Below are 19,514 nucleotides of genomic sequence, written 5' to 3'. Positions count from 1 at the left end.
CTTTGTAAAAATTGGCGTGAATGCAATGCGCCCTCTACCATATTTGATTCTCTATTAAGTGGATCAGCGACTTTGAAGCCTAAACGAAAATCTCCCAACCTTATGCAAACCTTTTTGAATATTGAATGTTTCATTCATATGATATAATTGCAATGATTGAACCGTCTGCACATTAAGAGTTCCTATTGGTGAATTTGAAATCATCCCATCGTAAACTTAAGGGACTCCATAACAAGTTAGTTGTCCATTATGGAATAAAGTGTCACAGATGATATCGGATATGTTCCTTTTGTCATAACTACAATCCCATTCCCTATAAACAAATGTGACCTACCGAATAAGACTTTTTACTAGGTTTGTAATACCATTAGCAACTAGACGGGTGCCACATGTGAAGCATGATCAGCATACCCTTACGGAGCACATAAAATAACCCCCAGTTTTGGTTGGGTTTATGTTGCTTAATCTATTGTTTTCTATATTGTGTCTTGAGTACTGAGTTTGTCTTTTTTCTTTTTTAGCCATAGCGTAGTCGGTTTTCGATCATTGAGTTTGATCTCTGTTATCTTTCTTCTTCTTTTTCTAAATATATCGGACTAGTATCCTACTATTCTGCGTTAATATCTATAGATATATTTAAAAAAAAAAAGTGATAAAAAATATTTTAAGTAGGTTTTCACACCAATTAATATTTAGAAAATACGAGATATTGTGTAAGCTTTTATGTCTGCATGTATTGTGGACTTTGATGAGATCGGCAATTCAAATTGTAATAGTCTGCATAGTTATATATACGATGCATATTTGTTTTGTTTTTTTCATTCGCGAACATACTTGAAGTTGCTTTTGTGGGAGTTGTCTCATTGACAATCATACCACACCTTCTTTAATATATTTAAAATGTTCTGGTTTGAGCGGTCTTGAATCAAGAAAAGGGTTTCGGCTGCATGCAATTTATAATGTTATTCTCATTTTGTACCTCAACCGTGTTATTAAGAACATCATCAACATGTTGATAAGTTTTTATTAATACCACTGACTATTTATTTCTTTGATTTAAATTTAGGTAAATGTAACAAGCGCTACGAAAACGCATTTATACTGCTTAGTCTTTATTTTCTAGCACTGAGCCAGGACCACTTCTGGGATTGGTTAGTCTGTGAATGGTTTCACCAGCTCAGTAAAACGTACTCTGGTACATAGTTATCACATACTTGTTTTAAAAAATAAATTAATAAGTTTCTAGTTGTTCGGACTTTAACTTTATCATCATCTTGACCAAAACCTTTACCTTGAAGCGAGACAGACGGACGGGGACGAACGAACGGACAGACGGACGGACGGACGAACGGACGGATGCACGAGCGAACGAACGGACGCACAGAACAGAAAATATAATTATACACCTCTACTATCGAAGGTCGGGCATAAAAAAAAATAAGGTTCAAACTCCCTCATACAAAGTTGATCATAGTTAAATTTTATATTCTTTTCACGTTCTCTTAGTTTTACATTTCCTATCGTTTCATACGTATGTATTAATCTCTGACTTTTAAGTGTAAATATTTTAGAGGTCCTAAATCAATAAAAGGGCTTTGCATGTGATTTGTAATGTGTGTGTTGTTTTTATTTTGTACTTCAAATTGTTTCAAGACCATCATCGACATTAGGATTAGTTTTTAATATCATTGAATATTCATTCTTTAATTTATAAAGTGGAGCGTTTTTATTTGCGCGTCGGGAACAAATCTAAATTATTCCATATAGAACGCTCAATTCTTTAAAGTTAACAGCGAAAATATATGACAAAGTGCACGTTATTTTACAGGATGATTCAAATGCATTCAGGAACAAACCCATAAATTAGTCATGTCCATTATAATAATAATTCAACATTAACCAAATGACACAATATGTTTCTTTATAAAATTGAGAAATACATGTACTATCTATGTTTTCTGATACTTCTTGTTGAAAACCGTTATAATATATAATGTACACAAGTCTCGATTTCTCGATTGACAGGTTTTTGTCACGTACACAATGTAGTTTTAGCAAAATTCCTTTGTAGTCAGGTACCAAGGTACGCAACCTTTCTTGAAAAATACGGACATTGTTGATTAATATATTGAGTCATTGCTATAATTACAGTTGTAATGTAAAAGTTATAAAATGTTCATAAAATAATCATCTCACTTTTATCCTCTCTTCATAACTTATTTCTTTTCCCCTTTCTTGTTCATGACGAAGTTAATCTTAAAATATTGAACAGTGTAGAAGAATCAAAGAAACATATTGTAGTTTGTCAAACATGTCTTTAGAAGAGTACTCACAAATTGGCGAAAAACACTGGTTATTTATTTCAATAGAAGAATATATCTTTAATAAGAATTTTAAAGTCATGCGTTTCAACATGTCTTTGTGTGGTGCGACTTCAGCAGAGATAGAAACTGTACAAACACGAAAGCAAATAAAAAAACACCCAATAAAAAACCAACACAAAAGACATCTAAAAAAAAAGAAAAGTCATCAGCGAAATTAAACTGCGAGGAGAATTAGGAGGTTGAAATTCCCGTTATTACGAGCAATGCTTATGAATGATGACATATGGTTTTAACCGCCTCTTAGAAATTTAATGACTAGACGCGCCCCCTAAAAGTATATTTTAGATAATAACTGATGGTAGCTAGTTATCATTGTTATCTGTTTAGTTCACGCATCATTGTAAATATTACGGAATTTGATGAGACTGTCATCAAAGTGAGAGGTTAAGCGCTTCAAACCCAGGTTTTATCCATCATTTGCCTACATTTGAAAATGCCTTTACCAAGTCAGGAATATGACATCTCTTGTTCATTCGTTTTTGATGTGTTTTGTCATTTGATTTTGCCATGTGATTATGGACTTTCCGATAGAATTTTCCTCTGAGTTCAGTATTGGTGTGATTTTACTAATTTTTACGTCGTACTGCTTTCGGACATGTAAAAGGGGAAGTAACTTTATCTTTTAAAAGTTGAATTTACAGAAAGATAGTTAATAAATACGGAGGTATTTTGTCTTTCATCGGCGACAATACTTACACTTTCTTAATTTACCCCTTTTATAATAAAAACCTGGACAAAACAGGAAGTTCGATGTTAGTACATTATTATTCTTGATCTGTTTCTGTTTCAGAAATTAAATGCAAAGGCTTGTTTATTGCATCAATGGACATTTTCGAATATTTCACAAAAAAAAATATATCCTGTGTTTCTAATTTTAAATATCTTGAACGTAAACAATACAGTTTTATTCATAAATTATCAAATACTGTAAGATTCCCTTCTCTTCCAACGACAGCGCTCGAAAGTGCATCATCTGCCTTGTATATACAAAAATCCAACCTTAATCTATGAATTCCCCCCTAGACCGTATGTATACATTTGTCAGGAAAGTTCAGAGTCAAACGATTGCATCATCAGTGATGTATAAATCCCTGGTGAACAAGCATGGGTAACCGTTAATAAAAGAATAGCGAATTGAGCCTACTCAATTTGTAAAGTTAAATTGTGTTTGCATTTCTTTTAACTGATGATAAAGTTTTGCACTTCAAAGTACCAATGCAGGAAACGATTAAAAAATACCAGACGACCATATATGAAGCTAAATAGAGTAAAAATTTAGTCTACACTTCCAAGTTTTAATACAGAAACTGAACTGAAAAATCACAAATGTCAAGGAAATACCTTTAAAAAGCAAGACCGGGACATTAAAGCTCTAATTGAGATTAACTTTATGAATATTAAACTTGTTTCCAATATAATATCCATTGTTCAATCAACTCTTTTTTTATATAGTAAACAAACTGTTACTCCATCTCTGCATTCAATTTAGGTGTCAATCTTAGTTACAATGCATGAGCAAACAACCAAGCAAAGTTGGTAAGCAAGTGATTTCATTAAAGTCTTGGATTGCATGCCGTTTGATATTTTAACTGTAAAAGGGGACAGTTTTAATTAAAATCGAACAACACTTTTAAACGGCCAAAGCGCTTTCCTGGTGGTGCAGTGGTTAGTGCACCGGTCTACTAACACAAATGTTTCTGGCTCGATTCCCGTTCGGGATGAAAATTTAAGGGACTCAATTTTCGGCTCTCCCTTGACATCATTTGCGAGTATGGTCTTGAGGAAACGATGGTAGATCGTCGGAAGGGGACGATAAATGGCTGACCAGTGTTGAGAGAGCCATATCTCTTGCACGTTAAAGACACCCTTGTAGATTTCGAAAAAGAGCAGGCTGATGCCGTTACAAGGCAGCACTCGCATCCGCAAAGTGGAAAGGATTAATATGAGTTGAAAAACTTGTTTCCCAATCCACTAGAAATGAATATGTTTAAACTAAATGAATATGTTTAAACTAAATAAATATGTTTGAACTAAATAAATATGTTTAAACTAAACCATCAGAAACTCTTAACACAGAATATTTGAAAGGATGTACAAGAACCTGCATAGGTGAAGAGCTTGACCAAATAGACTGTAAAAAATAATAGCAGAGTCCTACTTGGCCCTCAGGAAGTCAAAGCTGGTGATACTCCCGGCGTCCACTAGTAATGATACCAAATAAGCACTGTAAAAATGATTTAAAACGAAATTTAAAACAAATCGTTTCTTCTTTAATATTTTCAAGCCTATCGCAAGAGATAATTTGACCAACAAAAAATAAGTTCCAGTTAGAAAATCAGTAATTATATACATTTATCTGTTAGAAATGTTAAACAGTTAATTTGTCATGTAAGTGAGAACATTTGTTCATAAAACTGGAAATAAAGAAGCTTATTATTATGCTTAAACATCATGTAAAGGTCACATTTCCTTCTTGAATTGTCTTCTCTGTCGTCTTCTGCTGCCTACCTAATTCAAAATTCTTTTTACAATTTACCATTATCATTCACTGATCCGTAAATGTGTCCATGTTCGTTAGAGGGTATCTTCTTTTTCTCGTTAACAGAATATGTCTTCACTATACGACACATACTGGATACATAAAACGCTACTAATGCGATCACTACGAGAGCTGCTAAGCTTCCACCTGCAAACAAACAACATATGACATACCAAAATTGAAATAATCATAATAAAATCTTAAGATTAAGTATTTTGCACGTTTACTGTAAAACCATTGGTATCAATGCATCATTTTGGAAGGTACTTTAAATGTTTCGGATTCAAACCATTTGTTTTGTGATGTACTAGTTTCACACGGGCAATCCAATTCACCTGCGTTATCTTGAAGTCTATTCACAAAAATAGTAAATGAACATCCTTTTGAAGGTTCAACTGGTCAGAGACCACAATTTGTTCGTAGTGCATTTCTTTTATAACATAAATGAAAATAAAAAAATCCCACCTGCGCTTTCTCAAAGAAACGTCTACAGTGTGTTGAACTACTTATGGGACAAATTATATCAAAATTATGGAAAAATTCATCGGCTCTAACTCAAAATATGAACAATTTTATGTTTAGGGCGTCTTAAAATCTTTTGACAGCTTCCGAAGTGCTAATTTTTAACCTTTATCAGCTGGACCAAATCACTACTTTCCTTTAAAATTCTGGACACAATTTTTTTTACAGTGTAATTTCACCCCCTACTTGCAATTTGAGGCATTGCACATGGAGATATAAAGTTGGAAGGGGTATTAAGATTAATGGCAAGTAACCCACTGTCAATACTAGGGACTATATTCGTATCAGAAGACGACAATTGGGGTTTCGGACCAACTGATCTACTGGTTTATGCGCCTGACTATTAACGCTTGCCACTGCCGTTAGCGCTGCAGTAGTTGCTTCCAATAATTAATATATGCTGTGCATTTACTAGTATATAATGAAACACTAAAAGTTAATTAACATTACTATGACAGTTATTAGGCAAGCATTCTAACTAGAGTTCGGTCTCGTCCACAACTATTATATGGATAGAACCATCCAATTACTATTATTTGCCAATCACCTCACTACAGTCGTGAAGGTTTTTTTTCATGACTTTCGTTTTGACCTTTACACCATAAATAATTCGAAGTTTAAAATGTGTTATTTGTTTTTATTCTGACTTAATACATGTAATGTTAACAATGTACTTACCAATAATTATCAGTAGGGTAACACTTATTTTATGCTCATGCGCTGGCTTAGGATTTACGTCTAAATTTAAAAAAAGAAAAATAAACTACCATGAAATATAGTCAGATGACAGTTTGTAGTTGTTTTGTTCCTTTTAAAAACAGTTTGAAGAAATACACTGATATTTATTACTTATATAACATCAGACAAAATATACTGTAAGCAGGAGAAATATGAATGAAGTTAATAAATTGAGCAGGAACAATCATGTTAAATGTGTTTCCTTCTAAAAGGAACCATTTCAATGAACTGTATTATTCTAGGTTTCAATCAAATTATGAACTTTATTTGTGAAATCACCACTAGTTTTTGGTTGAATTCATCTTACTCATTTTTATTCTTCAGAAGGTTTCAGTAAAGCGTTTATTGGACTGCTTATTTTTCATGTCGTCTTTTCACTTCTATTATGGTCTGCGTGTCCACGACGGACTGATTTTGACTGTTATTTGATATTTTTACCTTTTCCTTGTACTGCTTGTGAAGTTTCACTGAACAATATGTTATAATGCATTTTTGACAAATTGATTTATCTCTTCTGTGAAAATAAGATAAAATAAGTCACCTGGTGGATCTTGAACTGTTATTGTAAATCGGCACGTTGCAGTATTTTTTGACCAGTCTTTGGCTTTGTATACCATGGTATAAGTTCCGGGAACCAGAGTGGTTGTGTTCCTCTGTGGTAAGACTGGTCCATCAATTTCCTGAACTCCTACATTATCAGTAACGGTAGGCGCTGTCCATCCAAACATATCATTTGATTGTATGACTCTATTTTGTGGACAGTTATGGAAGACTGGCTCAAATCTATCTGCAAAGATTTAATAAGTTTAATATTGAACGGTATTTCATTAACGCAATCAACAAAACTTGATTTAGGAATTATCCTTGATATATCAAAATTGTCTCTGTAGCACTTATATCTATAAATATGTTTAAAAAGTCTACTTATACAATACCTTTGTTGTAAAACATTACGAAATTCGTGAATTCCATGAATGATTGTCATGCACTTTTACATTTGACCTCATTTAATGTGTTGCCTCATATCAGCACAATATTTGGTATGGAGTATAGTTTATAATTATAGATGTATGCGTTGAAGTCAATTTTGAATCTTTCACTGCTCACACATACTGCTACTTTTTTTTTATCTTTTTTAAAACCGAGACAAATAAAGGCTTACTTTCCTAGTGTGAAATTAATGTTCTTTACAATAATATTATTCTAATGTTATAAATTGTTCATGGGAGAATAATGCATAATTTTGAAGTTATGTGTCATCCCTTTTTGCATATTGCAGTAAATAGAATATGTTTAAACTATTTTGTTGTATGTCCTTCTTTGAATGAGAGTTTTTATCCCCCTTCTGTTTGAATCCTCATATTGGTTTAAGATACCAAATATCGTTATCTGAAAATATAATTACTTCTTAGTAAAATTCACATATGGTGCTTCTATAGCCAGACTTACCGATGATATTAACCAGGAAAGTGGTTTCATTATAATTTCCAAATTTGTCAGGTACTGACTTAGCAATGACGGACTCAGTAGAATTAGTACACAGACAGTGTTTAAATGTATTCTTTGACACATAAACTTTCATCATGTTTCCTTCAAAGTCCAGAGCATATATAAAATTGGTATCAAGATATGCAGAATTGCTTGTGCTCAAAACATACACTGATACCATCTGTCCCTTCTTTGGTATATTATAAATAACTGGAGCTGCAATGAAACAGATGGAGTTTATACAAACCATATACAAAATAAAATCATCATTGACTGCCATGTGTATACTGCCCGCGATGTAAAAACCGCTATGTTTCTAAAAGAATACACTAAAAATATCATCACTACTCCAAATATGACAATGATTTCACTGATTCCCACAATGCTCGGTATCTCGTAATTTTATTATTTTTGTTGCTTGATATGTCATGGTAGGCGTACAAATGTACGTCAAAGTCCCCTCTGTTCAACGGTTCAATTATGCAAACTTTTATATGTTTATTTGTCTAATCAACCGATGCATGTTAGATTTAAGTTTCTCTAGTTCAATTGATATAAAGATTTTATTTATGTACGCTTGATTAAAATAACTTGAAGCGAATTCAAGTTGTCAAAAAATACAAGTTCCATATTTGTTGTAATATGTCTTTTTTAATATAGATAGACAACTCTTTGTAAAATACATGAAACGGATACATTTCATTGTGCCTCTGCTGTGTACATAACACTTAGCTTATACAAGTGTGATTGTTAAATCGACATGGTCAACTTACGCTTATAGTATTTTGGAATATCTACAAAATAAATAAAAACACATTAATTTTGTTAATTGATTGATTTTTTTTCTGAACCTGTCCATAAGATCTGATCCCTACATAAAAAAAGAAGCATACATAGAGTTGATCCGAGTTGAAGATGTTGTCGATTATACGATCTACTTGAAAGACAGAATCCGAGTGACTGTACAGAAGATTTGTAATAAAATCAAAATGTGTTCTATGTTTTAACGAAATAAATTGCTTATGTGCTTGTTGATAATTGCTTGTGATCCTCAATGCTCTTCAACTTTTTACTTGTTTGGCTTTATAAATATTTTGATATGAGCGTCACTGATGAGTCTTATGTAGACGAAACGCGCGTCTGGCGTACTAAATTATAATCCTGGTACCTTTGATAACTATTAAGAGCATTGTAAGGGAAGCCATTGTCTATTATCTGCTGTTGTTTTTCCATGGCTAAAGGTACAATCCATTCCTTTCATTGATTTAGAGAACTGGCAAAATAAACCTTTCAATTCCTGTCACACCTTATACAATATATTCATATCTCTTGATTGGTATAATTTTAATGATTTTTTAGATTCTTTTTTTAATTAAATCACCTGTCTGATTGTCCCAGTTACATGTAGATTTCTCACATTCCATAGTTGATATATGACCATCGGTATTACAGCTACATACCGTACATACATCATTGCTCGTTGTATTGGTTTCTCCAACAGTACGATACACATTTCGATACCAGCAGTGGTGTTTAGACAATTGTATACGTGTACAATAGTTGGAGCAGCACACTTCTCCTTGGTTACAATAAGTATTGTCTACGCAATATTCACTTCCGTGCCTTTTGGTGCTGTTGATTAATGATTCTGAGCATTGGAAATTCTTGATTGCTGTGAAATAATTAATTCTAGAAATACAACAAGTTACTAGGACAATGTTTGAGTTAAATCAGTATTTCCAAATAATAACACAATGTGAAATATATTTGCAATATGTTTTCGACCAATTTTTCTTAAGGATACTTATATAAAACAGAAATTACAAATAATTTAACAAAAACCAGTACGAATCTTTGTAAATATCTGAAGGTTTGAAATCTTTTACTCAAAAAGTAGCACAATGAAGATACTTTTTGTATTACATATTTGATTTAATCAGGTGAATAATAGCCTTTATACAAATTTTCATTAAAATGTCATATGAGGTTCAAAACTGTATCGTATAGAACACAAGACACTTCTGATCTAGAATAAAAACGATGCAGTAAACTGATATTGGCATTTGTTAGAAAAAACACTATATTATTTGCAAACAAAAAACAACACCCAATCTTTATGAACTTTCCTTTAACATAAACTAGCAAACCAAACCATAAATTTCTTTAAGTGAAAAATGCACTTACTCCGTAGCAAACCTGCAACTGTTGCAGATACATGAAATCTGATTGAAAAAGAATTTACCTAGATTACAGAGAGGGATTTATTTTAGCACTATATAAACTGAATTTAAACATAATTTCCTGTTTTAAATATTTGACCTTGTCTGTCAAGTATAAACTCACGTGTGTCACATTTCCCCTTCATGCCTACTTCCCAACCTGGACAACACATGCTCTGACATGCGAATGTTGTCACCTCACATTTTGTTTCACCATTGTACCGATAACATTTCTGAGTTCTACTGGTCTGAGTGCACGAGTTTGGATCGTCGACTCCTGGACCACAGGACATGCTAAAATTACTAATAAAAATTAATGGATTGATTAATTATATTTCAGTGACAACTATTTCAATAGTATTCAGGCCAATACGAATGATGGAATCTACCTAATTGGTTGAACGGTACAGAGTTGGAAGTAAACTATCAATTTAAAAAGGGAGTAATATAGATGATGGTAGAAATTATTCTTTGCTATAGTTAACCTGCATATCAGTAAAGATCTACGTGACATTATCAAATTACAATGCTGAAAAATATATCTATGCGTATTTTTGCATCAAACCCGAAGGTTTTGCATTAGAGAAGTCCCCGTGAACATATGTGTATACCGTAGTATGAAATTTAGGGTTGAAAGAAAAGTAAAATGAATGAATGAAATGTTTTAAATGTAAAAGAGGGACGAAAGATACCAGAGGAACAGTCAAATGAATGAATGAAATGTTTTAAATGTAAAAGAGGGACGAAAGATACCAGAGGAACAGTCAAACTCATAAAATGAAAATAAACTGACAACGCCATGGCTCAAAATGAAAAAGACAAACATACAAACAAAAGAACACATGACACAACATAATAAACTAAAGAATAAGCAACATGAACCCCACCAAAAACTAAGGGGATCCTCAGGAGCTCTGGAAGGGTAAGCAGATCTTGCTCCACATATGGCACTCGTCGTGTTGCTCATGTTATAACCAATACGATAAATAGTCTAATTCGGTAGGTCACATTCATTAAAGGAAGGGGAGTGTAATTACGACGTAAGTTATAACATGAAATTGAACTTTTTGTTCTATTGTAGATATTTTGAAATGAGATACAGCTCTTAAGCTGTCATTATAAACATCTTTTGTTCATTTATTTTGCCATTTATGAATCATTTATAATACTCAATGTAATATGGATTGACTTTCATATCGTTTCCATATACAAAACATTTTTTTTAAATAAAAAATAAGCAATGTAGCAAGGTGTAACTGCTCTCCTATTGATTTATATTTATTGCTTGGTTGAATGATCAATTTCTATCCACGGTTGTTATTATGCAATTAAAATCAAATGTCTACTGGATAGTGAGGTTTTTTTTCAGATTAATTGTCATGATTGGCTGAACAGATTTACTATTTGTAAAATTATGTGATGGACGTCAATGACGCCGCAATTGTCAGTAGGTCTTTCAGACATTGATATTATGAAATGGCATCAAACATATCTATTTACTCGTCGACTTATTTAAGGAAAATCAGAGAAAAATAATATTGCCAACATAATTGAGGTATGACCAGGAACAGGAAAACCACGCATTGGTTATAGAAAACTAATCTAGATTTCGGGCAATAATAAATCGAATATGATAAAGAGAACAAATATTTTCACTGACCTGAAATCACATTTGTATATTGTAATGGTGAATCAGTGTCAGCCAAAACAGTCAGTGCATCGCATTTTTTGTAAATACAGAGAAAAAAACTTTTCGTTAAGGTATTTTTTTTTAATTTTATGGTATTTTGGTTTTACAAATGTTTTATTGATAAACTGTGACACATCATTTAAAGCTTTTATGTCATGGATTACATACCTCAGACTTGCAGTTTGTCCAATAACTGACAAAATGACAGCAGCATAAATACTATATTCACGTACGTTCTTCATCGTAAAATTGAATTGAAAATAATTGACCATTCAGTTTTATTTTTATCCATATATACAGTTGATATGACCTTACATTTGATAACATGATCACAATAAGATAACACACTTTGCATCTCGTGAGGTGTGATAAAGGTGTTTTATATATTTCACAATCAGCGGGAATTCCATATTTGATTTAATGATCTGTCCACGTCAATACCTATTTCGTAAAAAGACACTTTTAGTCAAGAAAAAATCGTACGGTAAAATTTTTACTTTCTGATTTGAATGGGGGAATGTTAATATTAAGTGTAATGTAAATTTTATAGCTAATATATTTGTATATCGGGGTCTTTTATAGCTGACTTTACGGGCTTTGTTCATTTTTGAAGGCCGTACGGTGACCTTTAGTTGTTAATGTCTGTGTCATTTTGGTCTGTTGTGGATAGTTGTCTCATTTGCAATCATACCACATCTTTTTTTTTATATATATAAAAAAAAATCTCTTTTCATAAAAACTTTGCAAACATAACCATCGTGTAGAACGCCACGCGTAAAGCTAACAACACTCAATAAATGTAGAATGCCACATGCGGGTAGTCGGCTTTTCATGACACGAAGTGGCGGTTTTAAGAGGAGAAAATATATCGAGTCAAGTTCAAGTATCAACATTTCTTTTTTGAGAATTGCAAGTTACAAATAATGTACTGCTAGGAAGGAAGCGAACCACTATCTATTTCAAGCAAGCAAAAGCAGACGTTTTCAGTGCTCTGTTTTCAAACACCTCTCCCTTGTTTCTGTGTTGAGGATTTTGATGCTTCGTATACAAGTTTAGGGTAATAAACTGGTTTGGCGATTTTGTCCTGTAAGAGTATTGTAATCCTGGTACCTTTAATTTGATAACTATTATATATATAAATAAATTCCTTTCATGAAATTGTAACCAAATGCTAGCTTCGTAGTAAATAATTATTGATTTTAAAACTAGTTTTGCATCATAATACAATGTGTCGATCGGGGCGACAGATTTTGGTCTCAGGGAATTTTTGTTCCAAAAAAGGAATAGATTTGGATATAATTCGATATTATCTGATACTTTGTAATTCAAATACACGTACTTTGTTATGATGACAAATAACAACTTAAGGTATTTCGTTTGGCACATATTTTAGTCATTTAAGTAGTGTTCGTTTTAATGATAAACATAGATAAAAATCCTCAAAGTAAACAAATTGTGGAACATGAAGAGGGATAATATGTCATTTGTAGAAGCTGATATTGGGTTAAAATTCCATGATCGGAATTCATTTATATATAAATCTTTCAGGAAAATATAGTCCAAAGCAGTTGTTTACCCTAAAACTTGCATACAAAGCCTCAAAATCTTCAACACAGAAACCTAGGGAGAGGCGTTTGATAAAACAGAGTACGGAAAACGTCTGCTTCTGTTGCTGGAAATAGATTTTGATTCGGTTCCTTCCGTGCAATACATTATTTGCTAATAATGATTTAAAAAAAAGAAACTTTGATACTTAAACTTGCCTTGATAGATTTTTCCGCTTCAAAACCGCCACCCGTGTCAAACATAGCCGACATCCCGCATGTGGCGTTCAACACGGTGATAACTTACAAACATTATTTAAACGAAGCAAAACGAATAATGAAAATTGAAATATATCGTATAATTGAAACAAAACGAGTTGGATAAAAAGAGACGTTGTGTATATATAACAGTACAATATAAAAACAAGGGTACATAAAATGAAAAACACTGTACTAATCTATTGCGTCCGAATCGCACGCCTTGACCCACACAGAATCGTCAAAAGTCAAAACCCCGATCGGTGGGTACATAAATACCGAGTCACGTCAAAAGTCGTACGACCTAATTCTTTAGTTTTTGATGATTAGCAACACATTTGATACGTTTGTGGGTCATTTCTTTTTTAAAATACATCCGGTATACTTAAGTGAAACAAACATGCTCCCCTCCATGTTGACTTCGTTCTTCATTTGTACGATACAGAATGGTAATGGAACTTATGAAGAAGAATTAATTTAGTATAAACTTCCGCTATATGGTTAGTGTCCTTCTACTAAACAATTTAAAGTGACACTGTGGTATCGCATCTATACTATTAGACCATAACAGGTAAGTTGTTACAGACACAGTTAATCTGTTTCATATTTTGATATCAATCCAGACATCGACAAATAGGGTCATTTGTATACTAGACGACAAAAGAACAAGATACTATTTCGATTTTTCCATTGCTAATTTTATTGTAAAGCAAAATTCTGAAGTGCCTGAAGTCTCTAAGTTGATACGATATTCTCAGGCTTGTGGTAACTCCTTTGAAAGAGAGATGCTGCCGATAAGTAATATATTGAACATAGGGTTTATAATACAATTGAAATCAACATTTTGGAAAGTGAATGGACACGATCATATACTAATTTACCGTTATTGAATATCCGTATCACAAATGACTACGAATATTCACTTTTTGTCTAATCAAAAAACGCCCTCGTCTTTCTTAACTGTTGCATAAATGAATTTGACTTGTCACTGATTTTTTTTCAAGACTTTGGCAACACGGTAATATGACAATGTGCACGTTCATATACCGTACGATGAATGTTTTCAACAACAAACCCATAAATTAGCCATGTCCATTTTAATAATAAATCAACTATAAAACAAAATTGAAACAATATAGTTTTTTATATGTTTATTTTTTATCATTTTAAAATAAATTGAGTAGTACATGTATGTTTTCAGGAATAGTATTGTTGAAAACCCTTGTAATATATAGTGGAAACAAATCTCGATTTCTCGATTGACAGGTTTTTGTCACGTACAGAATGTAGTTTTAGCAAAATTCCTTTGCAGTCAGGTACCAAGGTACGCAACCGTTCAGACGCGCATTTCGCCGACAAAAGACTCATCAGTGACGCTCGAATCCAAAAAGGTTAAAAATGTATATGTTTTGCAAATGATTTTGCATTTGCTTTTACGGCTACATGTATCAAGTTTTTGTACTGAATTTATTCTAGATCATTTTTATTAAATCTAGTTATAATTTACGTCATTCTAATATCAAAAAGAATTCCGTAAATGTATTTTAAATTGTGTCGTTGCTTGGATATACTGAATATATCGTATGTCCTTCAACTCGTTATATCTTAAGAAAAATAAGAAAATGAATCCTGCGTAGACAATACTTATTGCAAACAAAGAGAAGTATGCTGCTCCAACTATTGTACACGTGTACAACTGTCTAAACACCACTGCTGGTATCTTAATGTATATCGGACTGTGGGAGAAACCAATACAACGACCAATGATGTATGTATATTGTGTAGCTGTAATACCGATGGTCATATAGCTACTATGGAATGTGAGAAATCAACATGTAACTGGGATAATCAGACAGGTGATTTAATTTAGAATAAGCATTTTTAATTGGTGTTCTTTGCCTTAATTACAAAAAAAACCATTTTTTTACAAGAAACACAGTCTTCCATGTTGACACAATTTATGCCGATAATAGTTATCAAAGGTATCAGGATTATAATTAAATACGCCAGACGCGTGGAACTAAACATAATTTAAAGTATAAGGAATCAGAATGTGATCGATTGTCAATTAAATCTCTATGTCGCAATTATTCTATCTAAGCATTGTTCGACAATATTGACATTCTAGATGTGTAAAGCTTATTGATGGAAAGATTGAGATGATAGATTATGGCAGAATGCATTTTATATAAACTATAAATGTATATACTTTTTTCTAACCTTCTAAAGAGTTATGGGGGAAATGCTTAGTTAATAAACTACACGTGGAATATATATATTTGATATAGGGTGTCTTAAAAAATATATCATATCCCCATATCGTATATTGTTAATTTAAACAAGAAATAGTTTGTTTGATAGCGTCGAATAACTAAAAAAAAAGTGCTCACACTTAACACGAAAAAAAAAATCAGACTCCCTCTTTTTTTCACCTTGAATTTAAATGGATGCTTGAAAAGCTGATTATTTAATATTATATTATTTTGAGACGACCCCTTCATTTTACCTGTCAGAGTCAGTGTAATCAGTCGGTACCCATACTTTCCATGAATATTTATAAGTACTACTATTTTTTTAATTGTTTTATATGTCATTTCGGGTCCTTTTATAGCTGACTATGCGGTATGGTATTTGCTCATTGTTGAAGGCCGTACGGTGACCTATATTAGTTAATTTCGGTGTAATTTTAGTCTCTTATTGAGAGTTGTCTCGTTGTCAATCGTACCACAATTTCTTTTTTTATATGAACGTTATTGATGCATCAAGAGTCGGCAATCTCGTGTAAGATGGAAAACAAAACATTTTATTGTTAATCGTCATCATTTTTCTTTTTTCCTTTTTCTTATTAAAACATATTATAAGACCTACCTTTCAATATTTCATATTCTACATCATAGGTGTCTTTATGCACACAAATGTTCAAGAACAGTCTAACCAAATTTCAACGACTCAAAGCTTGAAAATATAGATATGATTTCACGTCCCCTTCCGCATTCACGATGTCCCAAATCAGAACCGATCCCCTCACGCATGAGGTTTATCAACTTCGGACAGTGTATACGCCGCCCAAAACGACATTAATAACTATTGACGGAAAAATAAACTAAATTTGAACATGTAGGTCTGTCTATAGATCCGTTTGAGAATTTAAATGTCAACATTTTCAACAATTTCTCGTAGGCCAGCTGATTTTGTAGGTGTTTAACTCCATGTATTACAGTCCATGGTCTATGTATCTTTTCGTTAAAGTATTCGCCGTAGCATTTTCCGATTTTCAATATTCTGAAACATCTTCTTAAAACTCTCAAAATGAAACCACTGAACAAAACATTATTTAATCTAGGAGAGCCGTCTACAGTCTAAAGTCAGCAGGACTACATGGTGAGAATGGACTTGATCCGATTACATCACTACATCTGATCAAAACCTTTATGCAACCTATTCTTACGTACGGTTTAGAAGTTATATTACCTACTTCATCGAATCTACTAAAATTAGAAAAGTTCCAAAAACAGTTGCTTAAAAGAATTACGTCATTACCGATATGTACACCAGATCCGAGTATTTACATCTTATCCAGATTCTTACCTATAGAAGCACAAATCGATCAAAAGGCAATATTATTATTTAAAAACATATGTAACCGTACGGTTATCTATAGTTGTTAATGTTTGTGTCATTTCGATCGTTTGTTGATAGTTAACTTGTTGACTGGTATAGAGTTGGAATTAAACTGTCATTCAAAAAAGGGAGTGCTTTGTAGGTAGGGGTCGAAATTATGCTTTGCTAGAGTCCACCTGCATATATACCAGTAAAGATGTTTGTGTTTTAAAAGTCAGTTAACGTGACATTTCCACATTACGATGCTGAAAGGTAGATTTATGCGGATTTATCCAACAAACCCGAGGATTTTTTTAAATCATTTTACATTGTTTTTACTGTAGTATAGAATTTAGGATCGAAAGAATATTCAAATTAATAAATTAATATTATACCAGCAAATTAAACTTGTTGTTCTATTGTAGATATTTTGAAATTAGAAGAAGCTCTGAAACTGTCATTATACACATCGTTTGTTCATTTATGAATCATTTATGATACTCAATTAATTATGTTTCCGCTTTCTTATCAGACATTTATCCATATACAAAACATATTTTAAAAATAAACAATAGAAAAATGGGTGTAACTTCTCTTTAAAGATATATATTTGCTGCTAGATTGAACGATCAATTCCTACCAACGGTTGTTATCATGCAATTAAAAAAACATGTCCGCTGGAAAGTGAAAATATTTTTAAATTGTTTGTCAAGATTTGTAAAACATATTAACATTTTGTATTTTGATATAGTTGTGACGTTTAAACAGAAGTGTCGAAGTAAATGTTGCCACTGACTATTCAACAATATTGTCAGTAGTTCTTAAAGATATGAAATTGATATAAGGACATTACATTTAATGTAGTACATATCTATTTACTCGTCGACTTATTTAAAGACATCTGAGGACAATAATATTGACCCCATAATTGAGGTTTGACCGATAACAAGCAAACCACGCATTGATTATAGTAAATTGATTTAAATTTTGGAGCAATAATAAACCGGATACGAAAAAGACAACAAATATTTTCATGGACAGGAAATCATATTTGGTTTTTTTTGTAGTGGTGTATAAATATAAGCAAACAAAGATTATTGCATTTTGATTTTAAAACCTTTCCGTTATGACAATGTATATTATTGTATTGTGTTTTGTTGTTATTTAAACCGAGACACATTATCTAAAGCTTTCATTTTATTTAATGCATACCTCCTAGCAAAGTGCCTAAAACCTGACAAAATGACAGCAGCATACACAACATAAACACTGTATTCACGTAAGTTCATCATAGCAGAATTATAATAAAACCAAATGACCTTATAGTTGTATTTTTAATCTTTATACACAGTTGATATGATATGACCCTAAATTTGGTAACTTGGACACACTAAGATAACATAATAAATGTAACCCGTGAGCAGTTATAAAGGAGATTTATATTTTATTCAATTTCACAATGAATGAAAATGTTTGACATCATGAGCTTTCCACGTCAATTTTTTCTTAATGACACTCCGTATCAAAATCGTACTTCAGATTTAAACAATATGTTGAATATGTTTTATGTACTTGAATAGTTTAGTTTAACTATAAAACATGTGTACGTGGACTTTCTTGTAAATCAAAAATCATATCTTAATCTTCAGAAATGATCTGCTTTTCAAAAATTGTCCTTTCGTACTATATTTCACTGATCGCTTTTCCTATGATATGACCTTAGTCACGGATTATCTCGTTAGAACTTCGGCAACCTCAAAGCGCAACGGGAATTTGAGGCAAAACTGTTAAGTCTCTTTCGGTCTAATTCATTTGACGTGGCTCTGTACTTAAACATCCCGTCATTTTCTATGATTATTTGTGTATGCTTTTAACATTTTTGCTAATATGCTATGTCTATATGCCATTTTGTTTGTCTTTGTTGCATATGGCGCGGCTCTGTATGCATTACATCAATGTGTTATTGTGCCTTGGTAAATGTTTGTTTAAATATTTGTTAAGTTCTTATTGTAGTTCAGATAATAACACAATGGTGAACGATGTACCCCTATGTTGACATTTCTAGCTATAATGTCCGTTTGTTTTCTTAACACATCGTTGTCAATGTTATGAAACTCCATGCGTCTGTAATACAAGTAAGTTGTTTATCAGCTATGAAATCAGGTTTAATTAAGGAATAATTATGACAGTTAATATCCATTCGTTAGGTCTTTTTGTGCTTTTGATTTTGCCATTTGATTACGGACTTTCCTTTTTGAATTCACTACTTCTTTTGATTTAATTTCTATTTCCAGAGTAGTGGGATGTTGGATATTTTTGTGGTTTGTTGCATTTTTCTATAGTTTATGGTAATTCCTGCATGGCATGTGTTTCCTTTTATGTATAACCTAAATGCTCTTCAACTTTGTACTTTAGTTCGCCTTAATAACTTTTTTGGATTCGAGCATCACTGATGAGTCTTTTGTAGACGAAACGAGCGTCTGGCGTATATTCACAATTTAGTCCTGGTATCTATGATGAGTTTATTTACAT

General features: G+C 32.4%; 1 protein-coding gene across 2 annotated transcripts; it reads right to left on the bottom strand.

The window, feature by feature from the left end:
• Positions 1-4,632: 4,632 nt before the first annotated feature.
• On the bottom strand, positions 4,633-11,868 carry LOC134686457 (uncharacterized). 2 transcript variants are annotated; one of them, XM_063546125.1, is made up of 8 exons: positions 11,749-11,868; positions 10,015-10,184; positions 9,053-9,343; positions 8,445-8,465; positions 7,633-7,887; positions 6,725-6,970; positions 6,124-6,183; positions 4,633-5,070 (listed from the first exon to the last, which is right to left on the bottom strand). In XM_063546125.1, the coding sequence occupies exons 1-8, from the start codon at positions 11,850-11,852 to the stop codon at positions 4,910-4,912; spliced, it is 1,308 nt and encodes a 435-aa protein (XP_063402195.1). In that variant the 5' UTR covers positions 11,853-11,868; the 3' UTR covers positions 4,633-4,909. The 2 variants fall into 2 exon arrangements, with proteins under 2 accessions (XP_063402195.1, XP_063402191.1); XM_063546121.1 differs by having other exon boundaries at positions 10,015-10,193; positions 11,749-11,862.
• Positions 11,869-19,514: the final 7,646 nt, after the last annotated feature.

This window comes from Mytilus trossulus, chromosome 10 (assembly GCF_036588685.1).
Source record: "Mytilus trossulus isolate FHL-02 chromosome 10, PNRI_Mtr1.1.1.hap1, whole genome shotgun sequence".
In the NCBI taxonomy this organism is placed as follows: domain Eukaryota; kingdom Metazoa; phylum Mollusca; class Bivalvia; order Mytilida; family Mytilidae; genus Mytilus; species Mytilus trossulus.
Note: the sequence above shows the minus strand (reverse complement) of the source record. Positions and strands in the feature narration are given on the sequence as shown.

Excerpts from the sequence above, each read along its gene's own strand:
- LOC134686457 (XM_063546121.1), bottom strand. The coding sequence starts at position 11,852 with ATGGTCAATTATTTTCAATTCAATTTTACGATGAAGAACGTACGTGAA. Across the intron at positions 9,344-10,014 it reads GAAGGGGAAATGTGACACAC|CAATCAAGAATTTCCAATGC; the intron begins GTGAGTTTATAC and ends ATTATTTCACAG. Across the intron at positions 5,071-6,123 it reads TACCCTACTGATAATTATTG|GTGGAAGCTTAGCAGCTCTC; the intron begins GTAAGTACATTG and ends GTTTGTTTGCAG.